Raw genomic sequence first — 22,517 nt, forward strand, 5'->3', positions numbered from 1 at the left:
TATAGAGTGCAGTGATGTGTCCTATAAGGAGCATTGGTGGCAAATCTGATGGCCGAAATGGTAAAGAACATGTAGTCGCTCGAGAGCACCCTTACCTGCCGATCTATAAATTACATTTACATTTTACATTTTAGTCATTTAGCAGACGCTCTTATCCAGAGCGACTTACAGTAGTGAATACATACATTTCATTTCTAAACATCTTTTTTTCTTTCTTTTTTTTACGTCTCCGTAATCTAGCATGGGTAGGATGGTCATCTGAATCAGGGTTAGTTTGTCAGCTGGGGTGAAAGAGGAGCGATTACGATAGAGGAAACCAAGTCTAGATTTAACTTTATCCTGCAGATTTGATATGGGCTGAGAGAAGGACACATGGCGAGAGATGTCACATTTCTAGCCTCCACTGACCCACTTAGTGGGACTTTCTCTGAAAATCTTCTTATTCCCATCCTAACGGACATACTCCGAGACCATCACTGACATTTTACATCTCTGAATCTTTTATGTCACATTTTCTTATGAATATTGCATAGCCTCTAAAACCATATCAGGAGGTTACAGGCGTTTTATCACAATCATATTGCAAATTCTCCTGGGACGATGAGATGAAGCTCCAAACCTTAATGGAGTAATCTGCTCCCTGGATGTCACATCATTTGATTTGATTACTCTGCCTGGGTGTAATCTGTAGTTGGCTGCTATGCTCCGTCTGGGAAGGTAGCTTTATCTGTACAGGTAAACTAATAATGGCCCTCAAACAAAGACTGATTGATAATTATCCAATTTACTGTTGACACATTTTAACACATGAAAAAGTGCACATGAAAAAGTGTACATTCCCTTGACTGCTCTCCGCCACAACGTTTTCTTTGGAGACCATTGAAATATGCAATCACATCAGAGCTTTAGCAAGGGCCAATCAGAACATCTGGACCAGAATGGTTGGTGACTGAAGATGATGGTTTTGCTTACATTCTGTCAAAATGTTGCTGATGCCGTCTGTCGACCGCGCTTTGCGATGAGGTCCGATCAGGGAGGAAGAAGAGTTGGAGGAGGAGGTGGAGGAGGAGTCTGATGTTCGCGGCGAAGATGAGTCCCAGGAGGGGAAGTGATGCGGCGGCGTGGGAACCATGATTCTAGTGAGGAAGAAGGACAGTGCTGTACCACAAAGAGTCAAGGCGATGGTGGCACACTTCCATAACTTCATCTTAGAATGAGCATTGACACTCTGAAAGACAAGGAAACACAAGGGAAGAGGTTAGGGAGGAATGTTTTTACTGGAACACCCACAATGATGAAAGCACAGGAGTGACAGGACAAATACTTCATGCAATAAATGGCAAATACAGCTGGCTTAGTTCCATAGTATCACGCATGTACAGTACAGTGGGAATGGCCTCTTGTTTGCACGGTGGCCTCCATTTCAACAGATCTCATTCTCAAAATGTTATCACAAGTGTTTTTGCCATCAACATAATACTTTGTCCCTCTGCTCAGGCCATTCTACAATGGCTGTTTCACAGGTGTGGATTGTCAGATGTGCTAAGTGTGGCTTTGCCCAGATACTCCATGTCAACACACCTGTGTTATTCAATTCCAGCAACCCATGCATGAAGTCCCTGAACGCATTTCTTTATTGTTTTTATGTTTCAGTATATCAAAAGTGAGCAGAGAATAGCAGTCAGCGTACAGCTTGTGTAAACTCCCTCACAGAGCTTGCCTATTGTGAGCATGGATGGGATTCTCCTCTGGCATAGTGTCAAGCCCCAGATGAAAAGTCGATTACTAGCATGGTAGCCCTCAGAGGTCTCTCATTCCACCACAAGATTGATCTCGTTCCAGTTGTAGTCTCCCATTCGCAGTACAGAGACTTGTCAGGTATGTCTGTATTTGAAGAGGCAGCTTTGAATTTACAGTGGTTCTCACGTAATCCTGCCATACTTTAGTTTACAGAAGATACTCATCGTGCAGCGTTGAGCGTCACAAGAAACCCCTAAATCTGTCATCTTCAAACCACGGACAAACAAGAAAATTACCCAATTGTTCCTTGAAAGATCTGAGCGATAATAATTTTCCACGATCTTCTAGTTTGCTTTGCTCGAGGGATTGGCTACATGGTAATGGTTTAAACTGAACTATGCAGCAAGAGATTCTGTTTTATTACTTATCTACCCAATAGTGTTTTATCGGCTTCACAGTTTGATTTAGGCTCCCATTGTTGTGGGATCTCTCAGTGATGCCTCTGTGTGTAATAATATTGTCTCACCTACAGGAGGTGGGTGCCACCTTAATTGGGGATAACAGGCTCGTAGTAATGACTGGAGCGGAATGGTGTAAAATACATGGTTTCAAGGTATTTGATGCCATTCCATTTGCTCCATTGTTATGAGCCATTCTCCCCTCAGCAGCCTACTGTGGATCAAAACTATTGCATTTTCAGAAGTTTGTAGCTAGTGTACAAAAACTAAACTTAAAAACGGGACGCATAGAATTAACGCACATAGAACAGATCTACCGCTTTTGAGACTTACTTTCATTGAGAATTACATATCTATAACTCACATTTCTATGCGAATTTGGTCAGGTTTCCCAAAAAGTTACATATTGCAGCATTAATTGAAAACAATCACAGTAACATACTTAATTGTTACCAATTAATGATTTGATATTGAGATAAAAATGGCTGCATTGGGCCTTTAAGTGTTTGGTGTTGTGTTGCATGCCACCATACTGTGATGTGTCTGTCTTGAATTATAACCTGTTCAGCTTTAGCCAAATAACATAAGCCAATATGTGCACAACAGAAAGCATTTGAAAACACCACTACTGTTCAGCAAGGCAGATATTTCACCATAGGCCTACTGCTAATCACATGGCCATGAATCTCAGCACTAATTTTCATACCTGAACTTGGACTCTAGCTAATTGTCAGTGTGGACAGCAGAGGAGGCTGGTGGGAGGAGCCGTAAAAGGATGGGCTCATTGTAATGGCTGGAATAGAATAAATGGAACTGAGTCAAACATGTGTTTTCCATATTTTTTATGTGTTTGGTACCGTTCCATTTATTCCATTCCAGCCATTACAATGAGCCCGTCTTCCTATAGCTCTTCCCACCAGCCTCCTCTTGTGGACAGTAGGCATGAAGCTAAACAGAACAATCCTGTTACAGTGATGTTCCAGACACCAAAGACCCTTGACCTTTTCACTACTTTATGTTTGTCTGCTCATGCACCGGTGTTTGTAATTGTTTTTCCATGCAAATACATATGTTATTGTACCACATTTTGCTTTCCACGTTCATTCCCACACTTTACCATTAACAGTATCAGTTGATTCAGATCCCTCCCATGTTTGAAATCTGTTTTTGTTTGTGCGGGGCGGGGAAGATGGTGGGGTGCAAAACATTTCTCCAGATCAGGAAATGGTAAACTGACAGTGGCTGAGGACATATCCAGATCAGCTCTGTCAAAGTGCTTTGCCAGAATGGGGGTGAGTGTGCTGGCCTCTGTAGGCCTTCATCAGAGCCTGTGTTTCTGTCCCTCTCTGTGGAGTTGCCGACTAGGAGGGAAAACGTGGTTTCAAGTGAAAAGATTGCGTTACAGTTTTCCTGGCAATACTCAGAGACACTACCCATTGGCATCGACGAACGTCTTTGAAAAGTCACTAATAGTCACTAAAGTCACTTTAAAACATTCCCCAACCAGAAATCGTGGATTGATGGCAGCATTCGCGCAAAACTGAAAGCACAAACCACTGCTTTTAATCAGGGCAAGGTGACTGGAGACATGACCGAATACAAACAGTGTAGCTATTCCCTCCGCAAGGCAATCAAACAAGCTAAGCGTCAGTATAGAGACAAAGTAGAGTCACAATTCAACGGCTCAGACACGAGAGGTATGTGGCAGGGTCTACAGTCAATCACGGACTACAAAAGAAAAACCAGCCCCGTCGCGGACCACGATGTCTTGCTCCCAGACAAACTAAACAACTTCTTTGCTCGCTTTGAGGACAATACAGTGCCACTGGCACGGCCCGCTACCAAAACCTGTGGGCTCTCCTTCACTGCAGCCAAGGTGAGTAAAACATTTAAATGTGTTAACCCTCGCAAGGCTGCAGGCCCAGACGGCATCCCCAGCCGCGTCCTCAGAGCATGCGCAGACCACCTAGCTGGTGTGTTTACGGACATATTCAATCAATCCCTATCCTAGTCTGCTGTTCCCACATGCTTCAAGAGGGCCACCATTGTTCCTGTTCCCAAGAAAGCTAAGGTAACTGAGCTAAATGACTATCGCCCCGTAGCACTCACTTCCGTCATCATGAAGGGCTTTGAGAGACTAGTCAAGGACCATATCACCTCCACCCTAGACCCACTCCAATTTGCTTACCGCCCCAATAGGTCCACAGACGACGCAATCACACTGCACACTGCCCTAACCCATCTGGACAAGAGGAATACCTATGTAAGAATGCTGTTCATTGACTACAGCTCAGCATTTAACACCATAGTACCCTCCAAACTCGTCATTAAACTCGAGACCCTGGGTCTCGACCCTGCCCTGTGCAACTGGGTCCTGGACTTCCTGACTGGTCGCCCCCAGGTGGTGAGGGTAGGTAACAATATCTCCACCCCACTGATCCTCAACACTGGGGCCACACAAGGGTGCGTTCTCAGCCCTCTCCTGTACTCCCTGTTCACCCATGACTGCGTGGCCATGCACGCCTCCAACTTAATCATCAAGTTTGCAGATGACACTACAGTGGTAGGCTTGATTACCAACAACGACAAGACGGCCTACAGGGAGGAGGTGAGGGCCCTCGGAGTGTGATGTCAGGAAAATAACCTCACACTCAATGTCAACAAAACAAAGGAGATGATTGTGGACTTCAGGAAACAGCAGAGGGAGCAGCCCCTTATCCATATCGACGGGACAGTAGTGGAGAAGGTGGAACGTTTTAAGTTCCTTGGCGTACACATCACGGACAAACTGAAATGGTACACCCACACAGACAGCATGGTGAAGAAGGCACAGCAGCACCTCTTCAACCTCAGGAGGCTGAAGAACTTCAGCTTGTCACCAAAAACACTCACAAACTTTTACAGATGCACAATCGAGAGCATCCTGTCGGCTGTATCACCGCCTGGTACGGCAACTGCTCCACCCACAACCGTAAGGCTCTCCAGAGGGTAGTGAGGTCTGCACAACACATCACCGGGGGCAAACTACCTGCCCTTCAGGACACCTACACCACCCGATGTCACAGGAAGGCCAAAAAGATCATCAAGGACAACAACCACCCGAGCCACTGCCTGTTCACCCCGCTATCATCCAGAAGGCGAGGTCAGTACAGGTGCATCAAAGCGGGGACCGAGAGACTGAAAAACAGCTTCTATCTCAAGGCCATCAGACTGTTAAACAGCTTCTATCTCAAGGCCATCAGACTGTTAAACAGCCATTGAGTGGCTGCTGCCAACATACTGATTCAACTCTAGCCACTTTAATAATGGTAAAATTGATGTAACAAATGTATCACTAGCCACTTTAAACAATGCCACTTTATATAATGTTTACATACCCTACATTACTCATCTCATATGTATATACTGTACTCTATACCATCTACTGCATCTTGCCTATGCCATTCGGCCATCACTCACTCATATATTTTTATGTACATATTCTTATTCATTCCTTTACACTTGTGTGTATAAGGTAGTTGTTGTGAAATTGTTATGTTATATTACTTGTTAGATATTACTGCATGGTCGGAACTAGAAGCACCAGCATTTCGCTACACTCACATTAACATCTGCTAACCATGTGTATGTGACAAATACAATTTGATTTGATTTGATTGAATGGTTTACTGTCTTGTAAATAGAAGCATCCTGTTGTGGAGTGTTTTTTTGGTAGAGTCAGATACTAACAGTCCCATAGATCATCTCCTGAGGACTTACACAGCACGCTCTAAAGGATTACTCACTAATATGTACAGCACTTGGCAATGCTGCATGCACTGTAATTGGCACATAGGGAAAGGTGTGTGCTCATAGAAAACAGGCATTCAAACAACAAAGTGTTCCTATTCATTTTCATCCATACCACACTACTATATTGTAGGCCTACTATGCTGATTCACAATGCCATGGTCTGACCTCCCTATTTGAGCGGTAGGCATGTCAATTTCTAGCGGAAACATGATTCATTGCGATGGTATTATTTTGTTATTACATTACATTATAGCCACAGCTTTCTTTTGAAGTTGCTCATAGTTTTGTGTCTTTGTACAGCACTGACACACAGGAAATGGTTTGGTAAAGCTAGCTAGACATCATAGCCAGAGTACCAGTGTCATGACGTTGGCCTGTGGGTAAGGTTTATGACCCCCCCATAAATACCTTTCTCCCTTCCCCTCTCTCTCTGACCCAACTGAAGGACTTTTGAATAGCCTTTGTTAAATATAGAGAGTCTGGGAACATCAAACAAGTGGAGGGAAAGGAACCATATTTCGGTAATAGAACCAGCTGGAAATATACCAGGTACTTAATGAGTATGGATGTCAGTTCGGTTGTCATCTGAGACATTATGACTGATGACAGGACGACATAAACTGTACCTGGGAAAGTCGACACATTCTAGTTATCAGATTCACATGGAATTGTTGTGCAATTTAAATGTTTGATATTGAAACTGTTTGTTAGGAGTTTAAATGTAATTTTAGCTTCCAAATGAGAGAATTGGGTTTTCATAAGGAAAGAGCCCTGACCAATCAGTGGCCCGCCCCTGTGTAGAGACAGGGGTTATAAACGATGAAACACACCCTTCTCCCCTCGCCACTATATAAGTCAGTGACAAAATGTAACCAGTCTGTTCTGGGTACGTGAGGTCTGCAGCCTCTGCGTTAAAAGGACACACATGTCAAGTACAGAACTAAGCCAACCTCAGCGTGAGCTTTGGTTGCGAATGGTATGAACTTTGAACCCTTATTCACTACAGAAGTGATACTTCCTAGCCGTTGAGTTAGCAGTGGCCGCTGTAGACGTGGGCTAAGAAAGGACGGACGACGTATCCAGTCTAACGCACAACGAAGATACTACAACGTATCCATTTTACCACCAGTGACATTCTTCCGGGGACAGGAAGATCTCTGTTGGCCAACACGGCCAGCATCTACGACCAACCTACCGAAGCGCAGCTCAGAGTAAATATTTATTGCATTTTCCTTTTCCAAATGGGCGGTAATTTAGAATGCATACAATACAGTATTTACAATGGCATAGCTGTTTTCTTTGTTACTCAGTCTTCCCGCTCTTTCATTCAAGCCCAACCCCCTTTATTTGTGTAACAAGCCGCCATGCCGGTTTAGCCCACTAGGGCACATTCTCCTATCATTTCCTTGTAACCATATCTGTTTGTTATGCATTTCTGTGAATTATTTAGTTAGTAAATAAATGATTTTAAGACAATTGATGTATGGATGACTCATAGTGATGACTGGGTTCGTGCAGATAACCAACAATTTACAACGTTTGGAATGAGACTGACGAGGTAAAGAATACGTCATTAAATCAGAAGACTCAGAGATCAGATATTATGATATCTGAAAGTTATATTAGGAAAATGATCATTTTGTAATCTGAATATTTTCCTTGGTGCCCCGACCTCCTAGTTAATTACAGTTACACGATTAATCAGTTTAATCGCGTAATAATAATTACAGAGAGTTATTTGATAAACATGTCTTCCGTTTTAATGATGCCAAAGACACAACACCAGTCTCTTTAGCTAACATTCCACTTGCCACTCCTTGTCATTGACAAATGTCAATTTGCCATTGCCTTGACTTTGGCAATAACAAGGAGTGGCAAGGAGTGGAATGTTAGCTAAAAAAGACTGGTACCCGGGCTAAACTAGTCATATCCTCTGGTATAATGGCACAATAGAGTCATTATCTCCATATTGGGCATGACCTACAGGTCTCAGTGGGAGAAAGGGTATAAATCCAGATACTGAATCACATCAGCTTTTGTGCAGCTTAAGTGCAGTGGTGTCTGCTATTCTGTGTGGTGCTAGTAGTTAGGAAGAGAGCTAATGGTGTACTTGCCTAAATCTAAGACACTGATTGTGTCTTCTTTATAATTAATAAGATCCCCCAACCTTAGCAGCCTAAGGGGAGGACGTATATATATACAGTACCAGTCAAAAGTTTGGACACACCTACTCATTCAAGGGTTTTTCTTTATTTTTACTATTTTCTACATTGTAGAATAATAGTGAAGACATCAAAACTATGAAATAACACATTTGGAATCATGTAGTAACCAAAAATTGTCAAAGAAATCAAAATATATTTTAGATTTTAGATGTACACAAATAATAAGACTACATGTCAAAGTGGCCTTAAGCCCAAATCACACAGGAAAAGACACTGTCAACCGCTCTTGTGCACGAGAGTAGAGAGCGTCAATTCACGTACACTGACTATTGTATGCCAACTTAAAACCTGTTGGGGCTAGGCGGCAGTATTTGCACGGCCGGATAAAAACGTACCCGATTTAAATTGGTTACTACTCTTGCCCAGAAACGATATATATTTGGATAGAAAACACTCTAAAGTTTCTAAAACTGTTTGAATGGTGTCTGTGAGTATAACAGAACTCATATGGCAGGCCAAAACCTTAGAAGATTCCATACAGGAAGTGCCCTGTCTGACAATTTGTTATCCTTCTGTTGCATCTCTATCGAAAATACAGCATCTCTGCTGTAACGTGACATTTTCTAAGGCTTCCATTGGCTCTCAGAAGGCGCCAGAAAGTGGAATGACGTGTCTCCTGTCTCTGGGCGAAGAACAGCAGGGGAATTTGTGAGTGGTCAGGCTGGGAACAGTGACACTGGAGATGCACGTTCATGAGAATTCTCCATTTTTTTCTTTCAGCCTTTGAATGAATACAACGTCGCCCGGTTGGAATATTATCGCTATTTTACAAGGAAAATAGCATAAAAATTGATTTTAAACAGCGTTTGACATGCTTCTAAGTACGGTAATGGAATATTTAGAATTGTTTTGTCACAAAATGCGCTCGCGCATCACCCTTCGGATAGTGACTTGAGCGCACGAACAAAACGGAGGTATTTGGATATAACTATGGATTATTTGGAACCAAAACAACATTTGTTGTTGAAGTAGAAGTCCTGGGAGTGAATTCTGACGAAGAACAGCAAAGGTAATCCAATTTTTCTTATAGTAAATCTGAGTTTGGTGAGGGCCAAACTTGGTTGGTGTCAAATTAGCTAGCCGTGATGGCCGGGCTATGTACTCAGAATATTGCAAAATGTGCTTTTGCCGAAAAGCTATTTTAAAATCTGACACCGCGATTGCATAAAGGAGTTCTGTATCTATAATTCTTAAAATAATTGTTATCTATTTTGTGAACGTTAATCATGAGTAATTTAGTAAATTCACTGGAAGTTTGCGGTGGGTATGCTAGTTCTGAACATCACATGCTAATGTAAAAAGCTGTTTTTTGATATAAATATGAACTTGATTGAACAAAACATGCATGTATTGTATAACATAATGTCCTAGGAGTGTCATCTGATGAAGATCATCAAAGGTTAGTGCTGCATTTAGCTGTGGTTTTGGTTTTTGTGACATATATGCTTGCTTTGAAAATGGCTGTGTGATTATTTTTGGCAGGGTACTCTCCTGACATAATCTAATGTTTTGCTTTCGCTGTAAAGCCTTTTTGAAATCGGACAATGTAGTTAGATTAACGAGAGTCTTGTCTTTAAAATGGTGTAAAATAGTCATATGTTTGAGAAATTGAAGTTACAGCATTTTTGAGGTATTTGTATTTCGCGCCGCGCAAGCGTCCCACATAGCCCAAGGAAGTAAATTGACATGAGAATCATAGTAAACATTTGTATTTGATATGTTTTCTATGTAGCCCTTGTGAATTATTGTTGTATGTTTTGACTCAGCTTATATGTCCTACTGGAGCCACCATACCTGCCTCCTGTTATGTTGGCTCAAGAATGTGAGGATAGTTGTACCTAATACACCCTAGCAGTTTATAAACAATTTTGTGTTTTTATTTTTACATAACATTATTCACTCTAAAAAAAGAGTTCCTCGAGTTTCCCAGCTGTAGCCTGCCTAGGCTCTTATGCCTTTGCGCGAAATCAACAAAGGTAGGCATAAAGTTATTGTTTTCAAATATGTATTATTGGCATTGGCAGCTAAACGTATCAACACTAAATAGACATGTTTAAATATACATGTCACAATTCCAGACATAACAATGCACAAACAGTCTATTTCTGGCAATTTATCCGTTCAGCATTGCTACGCATAGACGTGAGAAAAATGGACTTGCTTTCTAATTTGAAGTGCCTGATGCTTTTTACGGCATTGACGCTTGCAGCCCGTCTGTTTTATGTCATTCACTACCATGCATTCTAAATCCAGCATGTACACGGTCGTTCACGTGCATTACACCCCATTTCGTTTGATTTGGGCTTTAGCCTAACATGCTGACCACACTGCTCACGTCGCGTGCGCGAGCGTTGCAAAATAAATGTACACATACATGTTATTCAATCATTGCACCCACACTGCTCGCGCACATCAGAAGTTGGTTCTATTTGTGATGCTCAACACACTGCAAGTCCTGCCTCTCCCATCTCCTCATTGGTTTTCAGGAGCATATACCTATGTGGGTGATTAAAAAATGAACTGAGGTCCAAACTCAGTTCATCTTTGTGGTTGCCAACCGCCATATAAAGTCCAAAAAAGAAAAAGAAGCCTGGAGGAAGGATGATGAGAAAGGAATTCGGTTTACCGTTTTATCTGTGGATAAATTGTCGGAGTAGAGGACCTTGTGTATTTCAGGTAAAATAACAACCCAATGTTTACATACCAGGACAAATTAGCTAGCAACAGCAAGCAAGCTAGCTAATTGTCATAAATGTTTAATTACATTTTGACCTGTCCCCAAATTAATATAATTGGTTCAGAGTTTGTTTTGATATTTGAACCTGCATGTCGTGTCTCCTGATCGTGTCTGGTGTGGGTGAACAAAATCAACTTGTGCATATATAACATACATGTTATTCAATCATTGCACCCACACTGCTCGCGAGCATCTGCGTAGCAGGGCGTTACAATAGAACTTGGTTCTATTTGTGATGCTCAACACGTTGCAAGTCCTGCCTCTCCGATCTCATCATTGGTTTTTATGAGCATATACCCATATGCCAACTCCTCATTGGTTTTTAGGAGCATATACCCACATTGATGATTGAAAGTTGAAATGAGGTCCACACTCCAGTACAGTCGGTAGTGGTAATGGACTGTCACGTCCTGACCAGTATAAGGGGTTATTTGTTATTGTAGTTTGGTTAGGACGTGGCAGGGGTGTGTTTGTTTTGTGTTGTCGGGGTTTTTGGGTAGTGTTCTATGTTTTGTATTTCTATGTTCTATTTTCTAGTCATTCTATTTCTATGTTTAGTTTATTGTTTTGACCTTCAATTGGAGGCAGCTGTTCCTCATTGCCTCTAATTGAAGGTCCTATTTAGTAGGGGTGTTTTTCTATGGGTTTTGTGGGTAGTTGTTTCTTGTTTAGCTGTATGCCTGACAAGACTGTTTTCGTCGTTCTTTTTGTTCAGTGTTCATTTATTTTAATAAAGAAGATAATGAGCATTCATGTACTCGCTGCATTTTGGTCTAATTCCTACGACGGCCGTGACATGGACCTTAAATGGGATAGGGGGCAGTATTTTCATGGCCGGATAAAAAACGTACCCGGTTTAATCTGGTTACTACTCCTGCCCAGAAACTAGAATATGCATATAATTAGTAGATTTGGATAGGAAACACTCTAACGTTTCTAAAACTGTTTGAATGGTGTCTGTGAGTATAACAGAACTCATATGGCAGGCCAAAACCTGAGAAGATTCCATACAGGAAGTGCCCTGTCTGACAATTTGTTGTCCTTCTGTTGCATCTCTATCAACATTACAGCATCTGTGCTGTAACGTGACACTTTCTAAGGCTTCCATTGGCTCTCTAAAGCTGCCAGAAAGTGGAATGGGGTGTCTGCTGTCTCTGAGCAAAGAACAGCAGCAGAATTTGTAAGTGGTCAGCCTGGGGACAGTGAGACTGGAGATGCGCGGTCATGAGACTACTCCATTTTTTTCTTTCAGCCTTTGAATGAATACAACGTTGCCCGGTTGTAATATTATCGCTATTTTACGAGAAAAATAGCATAAAAATTGATTTTAAACAGAGTTTGACATGCTTCTAAGTACGGTAATGGAATATTTTGAAATTATTTGTCACGAAATGCGCTCGCGCGTTACCCTTCGGATAGTGACCTGAACGCACAAACAAAATGGAGGTATTTGGATATAACTATGGATTATTTTGGAACCAAAACAACGTTTGTTGTTGAAGTAGAAGTCCTGGGAGTGCATTCTGACGAAGAACAGCAAAGGTAATCAAATTTTTCTAATAGTAATTCTGAGTTTAGGTGACCCCGAAGTTGGCAGATGTCAAAATAGCTAGCCGTGATGGCCGAGCTATGTACTCAGAATATTGCAAAATGTGCTTTCGCCGAAAAGCTATTTTAAAATCGGACATAGCGATTGCATAAAGGAGTTCTGTATCTATAATTCTTAAAATAATTGTTATGTATTTTGTCAACGTTTATCATGAGTAAGTTAGTAAATTCACCGGAAGTTTTCGGTGGGTATGCTAGTTCTGAACATCACATGCTAATGTTAAAAGCTGTTTTTTGATATAAATATGAACTTACTTGAACAGAACATGCATGTATTGTATAAAAGAATGTCCTAGGAGTGTAATCTGATGAAGATCATCAAAGGTTAATGCTGCATTTAGCTGTGGTTTGGTTTTATGTGACATATATGCTTGCTTGGAAAATGGCTGTGTGATTATTTGTGTCTATGTACTCTCCTGACATAATCTAATGTTTTGCTTTCGCTGTAAAGCCTTTTTGAAATCGGACAATGTGGTTAGATTAACGAGAGTCTTATCTTTAAAATGGTGTAAAATAGTTGATTGTTTGAGAAAATTGAATTGTGGTATTTTAATTGGTTTTGTATTTCGCGCCGTGCGATGCCATTGGCTGTTGGCTAGGGGTTCCGCAGGCGGAACGTCTGTCCTCAACAGGTTTTAAAGTTGGTTGCCAACCGCTAAATAAAGTCTAAAGAAGAGGAAGAAGCCTGAAGGAGGAGACATTCCTTGAAAAAAAACATTTACCCTTTTATCTGTGGATTAATTTTCACTCTGCCTGTTCTGACTACCAGCCTGCCTATCCCCTTGTACTGTTTTGGACTCGGATCTGGTTTCTGACCCCTGCCTGGCCTGACCTCGAGACTGCCTATCGTCTGGTACTGTTTGGACTCTGACCTGGTTTATGAACTCTCGCCTGTCCCTGACCTGCCTTTGCCTACTCCCTTTGTTATAATAAATATTGGAGCTCTACCATCTGCCTCTTGTGTCTGCATTTGGGTCTCGCCTTATGCCCTTACACTGACCAATAGAATAGGTCAACTTTTGTAATATAGCTAATGAAACGTAAATGTGGACAGTTCTAACATCTTCAATATGTGCCTCAATTCCATAAGAAAGACATGCGCCATTGCATCCCAGATGTGTCTGTCTGTCTGCACTAGTAGCCTACTTCGGAGCTTGCATGCCTTTGAGAACCCGACCACGTGACGGCATTGGCTAATAAGAATTTAGATATCTAAGAGAGCAATGTGAGTGAGGTGCTTCAGAGCAGGGCAAATTATTTGTATTTATTTTATTCAATATTTTACAAAAGTAGTGCACTGGGCCTTTACTACTCCTGGTCCCCCCCAAAATAAATCTGAACCAAACATAGACGCCTGTTAATGGTTCAGATTTGGTCCGGACATGACCAAAAATCTATGTCCGTGGACGTTGAAATCAAGGCCGGTCTGGACCGCACCAAATATGAACCAAACATAGACGTCTGTGTTTGGGCCAAATCAAGGCCGGTCCACACCGGACCAAGGAAATCAAGGCCGGTCTGGACTGCACCCCAAAAAAAGACTAGTCCAGACAGGACCAAAAAAACTACATACAAAAGACGTTGGAGTCCGTCAGTGCTTACTGGGGTGTAGCCTACCTTGTAGGCCTGCAATGGAACTTTATGAATGCCCATCCATGTGTTAGGCTCAACATTTGTAAAACAGGCTGTTGCATTGGCTTTATTAGTCTTGATTCCTGTGACTAATCCATTTTAGGTATTTAAGCTCTGATTATCAGCAACCCAACTTTATCAGGAGTTATCCTGAGCCTATTTGCAATGTGTTTACACATTGGGAAATGCACAAGTATTTTATTTTTCGCTATGATCAGCTCCTCAAAAATGTATGGATAAAATAAGGGTTAAATACATGTACTTTTTTTTAGATTTAGCCCACGGGGTGAAACTACTGGACAGCAGTTGTGAGTAGCAGGATTATCCATTCCATATTGTCCATTTTACTTTGACTTATCCTGTTTTAAGGATATGTTACTGTTAAGATGTCAGCACATTTTTCTTTTGATTGGGCACCATTTAGGTGAGGCTATTTGATCAGCGAAACCTGCATGATGTAAAAAGTGTCTGTCTCATTACATTGTCATACATTTCATCTCCAGCCTGTAGGCTACAGAAAAAGGCCACATACTCTTTCTACCATATACTATATCTGCTACATGATTTATGTTAGATCATTTTTTTGACGGAAAGTTGGTGGAGTGTGGCAGCGATGGATCTCTCCAACAGTACCATGGAGAGGTGCGCTGGGAATGGACAAGCTAATTATTTTGCGCCCGCCTTTGAGAAAGTGGGCCCTTGCTATCACAAGGTGGCATCAGCACTCACCTAAAAACCCATATGCCACTGGTTGAGAGAAATTGTCATTTTTTGGCACAGAATTATGTGAATGTTTTATGTTGTTGGAGGTAAGTCTGGGTCAGTTTCTCACAAAATGCTACCCTCTTCAGTCTCCGCTATAGGCGGTTGCCTAATCCTGCCTAATGAGCAGGCCGGCCTTGCCTGTATTAGCGGACCGATATAGCCGTCTGCAGTGCGGGGTACATTTTTTTGTCACAAAAGTAGTGCAGCCTCAGCTCCAAGTAAATTTAATTTTGGAAATCTGTTCCAAAGTATTCCCACACATAATAGAGAGACATATGTGATCTTATACAAATGTAAACAAAGTTAGAAATGATTATGTTTTAGTCAAATATGATATGTTTAGTCTTCTTGAGGTAAATTTGCAGTCTACAAATTATTTGTAGTTATGTTCTGGTCCCCTGACCATCCTCTCAAGAAAAAAAGTGTGTGTGTGTGTGTGTGTGTGCGTGTGCCGTGTGCGTGTGCGTGTGCGTGTGTGTGTGTGTGTAACAAAGCTAGTCCAGCCACTCGTATTTCATTTTTTAAAGTTCACTCGTATTTCATTTTTTAAAGTTCACTCGTATTTCATTTTTTAAAGTTCATTCTTCTATAATGTATTTTTGAGCTGAGTTCTTCATCAACTACTCCACTGATATCAAGGAGAAGGCATTCTTTTTCTCATGGCAACCTTTTGTATATCAAATGAGTAGACTACAGTGAGACAGGAAAACAACTAGGGTTATTATTCATAGACCACTTATCCAAGGACACTACACCCTGTCCCCTCACAAGGAGACAATTCAATTCACAAAGGAAGTTTTGGAAAATAAGCTGTAACTTTAAATGTCAGGCTTCATACATTTCTATTCCCAACCCAAAGGAAACAAAATCAAACAACTTTATGAGTATTTATAGAATAATTCCAAACAAACTAAAATAAACCAAATTGTTCTTACTCCTATAGTCAAGTAGGTGATTCACATTTGGTACAGATCCACAATGTTCCAAGGCCACTCTTCCTCTATAGACATTCACAGGCCTCAACAACAATAGAGACTAATTCAGCCCATCTGTCTGTCTCATATAGTGTCCGTTGGAGTAATTTACGTGCTGTAATCACTTGAGTAAAAATACATGGAGACGTGATGAAGTGGGTCTTTCAGTAACTAATAAACAAGTGTACGAAGAGGAAGTAAATCACTATGGGAGTTGTCCATACATGCAACCTTACATCATCAACTCAACTCTACAATGATCTGCTCATGTGCAGTGCAAGTCCCTGACATACAGTAAATTAAAGTATTGCAATTCAATGAAATTAAAGCAAAAGTAGGTCTCACACAAAAAACTATTCAGAATAAAGATTACCCCATATTTGAATTCTAGGACATTGATGTGCACATGCCATGCTCTTGGTAGAGATAAAAACACATAAGCATTGAACTTTTGTCACACAATCTGCTGTTTAGTGCTTTACAAATTGGGATGAATTATGTTGAGGTGGATCATTGTGAATGGTGCATAATGTTTGGGCTGACTACTAGGGTCTATTCCATGGATCAATTGCAATATCATAATAAAACCTCTAAAAGTAGGAAGACTCCAAGTGCAACAAGAGAATCAAGTGTATATGTACAGTGAGGTCCACAAGCTTTGGTCCTTTCAGGGTTAAATGTTTGGAGGAGGTGGAGAAGCATGCATAAGGGACCCCAGGTGCAGTCCAACACTTGACACACAAAGTTCAATTGCTACAGTAATGTCAATGGCTGGACGCCTCTACAAAAGCACTATCATTTAGATCAAAGGTGCGCAAGGTCACCTCTGTAACTCTGCGAAACTCAAGCCAAAAAGACTCAAACTCGACACACTACACCGAGAACATCGCAGCAGGAAAAGTGATACGGTACCTACATTTTCTCTTCCCAAGAAGAGGAGAAGCCTTGGGCTGAATTCCTAATGGTTCATGTTATTGTACGGTCAGTTGTCTTCAAGGCCTAACAGCAGGGCAACAGGGGTGCAGCCTATAGAGTGGAGCATGGCTCCCAAGATCAGGCCTGGATTAGAACTGCTAATGCCTCCCAGTTTATTTCCATCACGTGGGCTGCAATTTACCCAGCGTGGCTGGAGGGAATCACCGCCTGGAGGTGTGGGGATGGCAGTGGGGGGTAATCTGTTAACCACCACCATGAGCCTCATTCACAGGACTCAGAGAGCACTCCACTACACATGCTGAAGAAGTCAGTAACTATAGAGTGGGTCCTCCATTGGGATCATCAGACTCAGGATGAGTCTTTAAACCCCCACATCATAGCTTTGATATGGGTAAGGATAACTGCTTTCCATTATGTAGCCTACTATTAATGCAATTCATTCACCACATGATGTCTCAGCCAGAGAGAGGGGTAAAGGTATTTTGTCAATATTAGAGCTTTGAGGCATGTTGAAAGAGGACTAGATGGAGGGCATTGACCACAGCTCCCATTATATGTGGTGCAGGTTAGGGGAAATACCAGTAGGCTCCCAAGGGTGGTATTCCTCATCCCAGAAGTCAACTCTGTCTTGTAGGGTGACTCAAGTTCAAGTTTATTTTTCACATGCAAAGGTACAGTGAAATGCTTAACTTGCAAGTCCTACCCAGCAGTGCAGTATTCAATATCAAAAAGTATAACTAAGTACAAAATAAGAATACAATAAAAAACACGACAAATAAAAAATAAGAGAGGAAGCTAGATACAGGGTCAGTGCCAGAACCAAATGTACAATGTGCAGGGATACTGGAGTATTGAGATATATATGTACATGTAGGCAGGGATTAGGAAAAAGTGGCTGGTAGCAAGATAAATAATAATATATTTAAACTCTTCTCTGTCCTGCCACCCCAATGGTGGAACAAGCTTCCCCTTAAGGTCAGGACAGCGGAGTCCCTGTCCATCATTCGAAAACGTCTGAAACCCTACCTCTTTTGAAGATAATCTTAAATAACTCTCACGGCACACCCAACGCCCCCATGCAGTTGCCATACCAGACGGTCATACAAGTCAGGATGCGCTCGATTGTGCAGCTGTAAAAGTTCCTAAGGATCTGAGGGGCCATGCCAAATGGTTTCAGCTTCCTGAGGGAGAAGAGGCATCGCCATGCCTACTTCATGGCTGTGCTGGTGTGAGAGGAACATGATAAGTCCTCAGTGATGTGGACATTACTGCTAACCTACAAAGCATTACATGGGCTTGCTCCTACCTATCTTTCCGATTTGGTCCTGCCGTACATACCTACACGTACGCTACGGTCACAAGACGCAGGCCTCCTAATTGTCCCTAGAATTTCTAAGCAAACGGCTGGAGGTAGGGCTTTCTCCTATAGAGCTCCATTTTTATGGAATGGTCTGCCTACCCATGTGAGAGACGCAGACTCAGTCTCAACCTTTAAGTCTTTACTGAAGACTTATCTCTTCAGTAGGTCCTATGATTAAGTATAGTCTGGCCCAGGAGTGTGAAGGTGAACGGAAAGGCTGGAGCAACGAACCGCCCTTGCTGTCTCTGCCTTGTTGGTTCCCCTCTTCCCACTGGGATTCTCTGCCTCTAACCCTTTTACAGGGGCTGAGTCACTGACTTACTGGTGTTCTTCCATGCCGTCCATGGGAGGGGTGCGTCACTTGAGTAGGTTGAGCCACTGACGTGGTCTTCCTGTCTGGGTTGGCGCCCCCCCCTTGGGTTGTGCCGTGGCGGAGATCTTTGTGGGCTATACTCGGCCTTGTCTTCGGACGGTAAGTTGGTGGTTGTAGATATCCCTCTAGTGGTGTGGGGGCTGTGCTTTGGCAAAGTGGGTGGGGTTATATCCTGCCTTTTTGGCCCTGTCCGGGGGTATCATCGGATGGGGCCACAGTGTCTTCTGATCCCTCCTGTCTCAGCCTCCAGTATTTATGCTGCAGTAGTTTATGTGTCGGGGGGCTAGGGTCAGTCTGTTACATCTGGAGTATTCTCTTGTCTTATCCGGTGTCCTGTGTGAATGTAAATATGCTCTCTCTAATTCTCTCTTTCTCTCTTTCTTTCTTTCTCTCGGAGGACCTGAGCCCTAGGACCATGCCTCAGGACTACCTGGCATGATGACTCCTTGCTGTCCCCAGTCCACCTGGCCATGCTGCTGCTCCAGTTTCAACTGTTCTGCCTGCGGCTACGGAACCCTGACCTGTTCACCGGACGTGCTTGTTGCACCCTCGACAACTACTATGATTATTATTATTTGACCATGCTGGTCATTTACGAACATTTTAACATCTTGACCATGTTCTGTTATAATTATCCACCCGGCACAGCCAGAAGAGGACTGGCCACCCCTCATAGCCTGGTTCCTCTCTAGGTTTCTTCCTAGGTTTTTGGCCTTTCTCAGGAGTTTTTCCTAGGGAGTTTTTCCCAGCCACCGTGCTTCTCTCACATGCATTGCTTGCTGTTTGGGGTTTTAGGCTGGGTTTCTGTACAGCACTTTGAGATTTCAGCTGATGTACGAAGGGCTATATAAATGAATTTGATTTGATTTGATTTGACACCGAAGCTCTCGAAACCTCTCCACTGTGGCCCGTCGATGTGGATGGGGTGTGCACCCACCCCTGTTTCCTGTAGACCACAATCAGCTCCTTGGTCTTGCTGACGTTAAGGGAGAGGTTGTTGTCCTGGCATCACACTGACAGGTCTTTGACATCCTCCCTATAGGCTTTCTTACCACCGTTGGTGATCAAGCCTACCACCATCATGTCGCCAGGAAACTTAATTATGGAGTTGGAGTTGTGCGTGGCCACACAGTCGTGGGTGAATAAGGAGTACAGGAGGGGACTAAGCACACACCCCTGGGGGGAACCCATTTTGAGGGTCAGCATGGCGGATGTGTTGTTGCCTACTCTTACCACCTGGGGTCGGCCCGTGAGGAAGTCCAGGATCCCGTTGCAGAGGGAGGTGTTCAGTTAGAAGGTCCCGAGCTTGGTGACGCGCTTGGAGGGCACTATGGTGTTGAACGCTGAGCTATAGTTGATGAACAGCATCCTCACATAGGTATTCCTCTTTTCTTGGTATTCCCCTTTTCTTGGTGGGAGCGGCCAGTGTGGAGTGCAACTGAGATTAAGTTGTCTGCGGATCTGTTGGTGCGTTATGCAAATTGGAGTGGGCCAAGGGTGTCAATGAAGTTGATGTGTGCCTTGACCAGAGTTTCAAAACACTTCATTATTACAGATGTGAGTGCTACAGGCCGGTAGTCATTGTGGCAGGATGTCTTGGAGTTTTTGGGAACAGGAATGATGGTAGTCAGTTTGAAACATGTAGGGATTACATATTGGGGTTATGTGCATGGACACCAGCTAAATAAATGAGCCTCTGGGTGGTCTAGTATACATTACATAACAACTTGAAGAAACCTCTGTTACTGCTGCATACCGTTGTTGGAAATTGTTATATCAATAACACTTTATCAGTTCAGTTCCTGTTAAGATAAAATGGCATCCAGCAGTTTTAGGACGTTGCAGGTGCTTATAGTGCATGTGGTAATAGTTACAAAAATGGTACTGGTCGAGTCCAAAAATGACATTCAGAAGTTGCAGATAGAAATTACAACATTTTAAAATAAAGATCAATTGCAATGAGGAGCAACCAAAAGGCTACAAAAGACAAAAAACCTATAAAGCCCAGTGTTGTGAATGAGATAGATGTTATCTCAGATAGTTTTCCTGTGAATCACTCTTCATGTTCAAACCATCCTAAAGTATCTCAAAATGGATTGTATAACTAAATTATTTTACTTGAGATGATTTGGATATGAGATGGTGGGTGTCATGGTGGGAGATGGTGGGTTTCATGGCTTGCTGAAATGACATTGAACGACCCACTACACTCTTAGAAAAAAGGGTTCCAAAAAGGTTTTTTGTCTCTCCACATAGGAGAACCCTTTAGGTTTTAGGTAGAACCCTTTTGGGGTCCATGTAGAACCTTCTATGGAAAGTGTTCTAGGATGTCCCTTGTGGGTATCTGTACCTATACAGTGCATTCGGAAAGCATACAGACCCCAACGCAGGAGTGGCTTCGGGACAGTCTCTGAATGTCATTGAGTGGCCCAGCCAGAGCTTGAACTTGAACCCGATCGAACATCTCTGGATAGACTTGAAAATAGCTGTGCAGCGACGCTCCCCATCCAACCTGACAGGGCTTGAGAGGATATGCAGAGAAGAATGGGAGAAACTCCCCAAATACAGGTGTGCCAAGCTTGTAGCATGATACCCAAGAAGACTCAAGGCTGTAATCGCTGTCAAAGGTGTTTCAACAAAGTGATAAATGTGATCTTTTAGTTTTTGATTTGTAATACATTTGCTTTGTCATTATGGGATATTGTGTGTAGATTTGATGAGGGAAAAAAACAATTTAATACATTTTAGAATAATGCTGTAACATAGCAATGTGGAAAAAATCAAGGGGTCTGTATACTTTCCGAATGCGCTGTGTATGACATGCGCAGACTAGGCTAGTAAACATCCTGAAACTAGGGCCTTATTGTGCCTCCTTATTTAGATTATACTACATGTTGTCAGAGTGGTTTTAATAATGACAAAAACGTGAAGGACTTACCACATAAATCATAAATCCATGCTGACAGACTGTTTCATAGCAAGGAGGGCACCGTTTTGGAGATAAACAGCGCAGATCATCATTGGTCTTAGCTAATGAGTGAGGATTAAGTTACTGCTAGCAACATCTTACAAGAGGAGAAACTGTTGGGCTTTCAGGGTTGTCAACTCCAAGTTCAATGGGCACTCTCGCGAACATGAACAGGCCAGTGGCTAGTGCTGACGGATTTCGCATTAGCCCCACAAGAATTTTGATTGTATGGACATTCAAAACTGGCCAAAATGGATCAGGCGCTTTGAGTAGTTTCAGACTTAAACATGGCAAATCTGGCATTTCAAGTTAATTGATACACTGATTTACTCTATAGGTGATGAAGCTGGGGATATATTCAATGTTTCATCGTTGACTGAGGAAGAGAAACTTAACTACAGTGCAATTGTAACGCCTGTCGTTAGAATTAGACCAAGGTGCAGCGGAGGATGTGTATTCATTATTAAAGATTTTAATGAACATAAACACTCCATACAAAACACGAAAAGAAACAACAGCAAACAGTCCTGTCTGGTCCCAAATGAACACAACAGAAAACAATCACCCACAAAAACCCAAAGGAAAACCAGGCTACTTATGTGTGACTCCCAATCAGCAACAACGAACTACAGCTGTGCCTGATTGGAAGCCACACACGGCCCAAAACAAAGAAATACAAAAACATAGAAAAATGAACATAGAACGCCCACCCAATGTAACACCCTGGCCTAACCAAAATAAAGAACAAAACCCCCTCTCTATGGCCAGGGCGTTACAGCAATTACAGACTGTTATGAAACGCATTTCGCAGGGAGACACAACATTATGTTTAAGAGAGCTAGGTTTAATGTGTGCAGAAGCAGGGTGAAACCGGCGGCAGATTTCTCACAGCTGTTCAGAAGCTAGCAGAACATAGTCAGTTTGGCGCACTCAGGGAAGAACTGATCCG

At 42.4% G+C, this 22,517-nt stretch overlaps 1 protein-coding gene across 2 annotated transcripts in view; it reads right to left on the reverse strand.

The window, feature by feature from the left end:
- LOC115151766 (neurturin-like) overlaps positions 1-22,517 on the reverse strand; it is a 44,118-nt gene that overhangs the window by 10,239 nt on the left and 11,362 nt on the right. For both annotated transcript variants that reach the window (XM_029695983.1, XM_029695984.1), the window contains one exon: positions 973-1,228. In XM_029695983.1, coding sequence (XP_029551843.1) covers positions 973-1,207 — 235 coding nt within the window. In that variant the 5' untranslated portion in view covers positions 1,208-1,228. The remainder of the gene's footprint in view (positions 1-972; positions 1,229-22,517) is intronic.

The sequence above is a fragment of the Salmo trutta genome, chromosome 17 (assembly GCF_901001165.1).
Source record: "Salmo trutta chromosome 17, fSalTru1.1, whole genome shotgun sequence".
NCBI classification, from domain to species: domain Eukaryota; kingdom Metazoa; phylum Chordata; class Actinopteri; order Salmoniformes; family Salmonidae; genus Salmo; species Salmo trutta.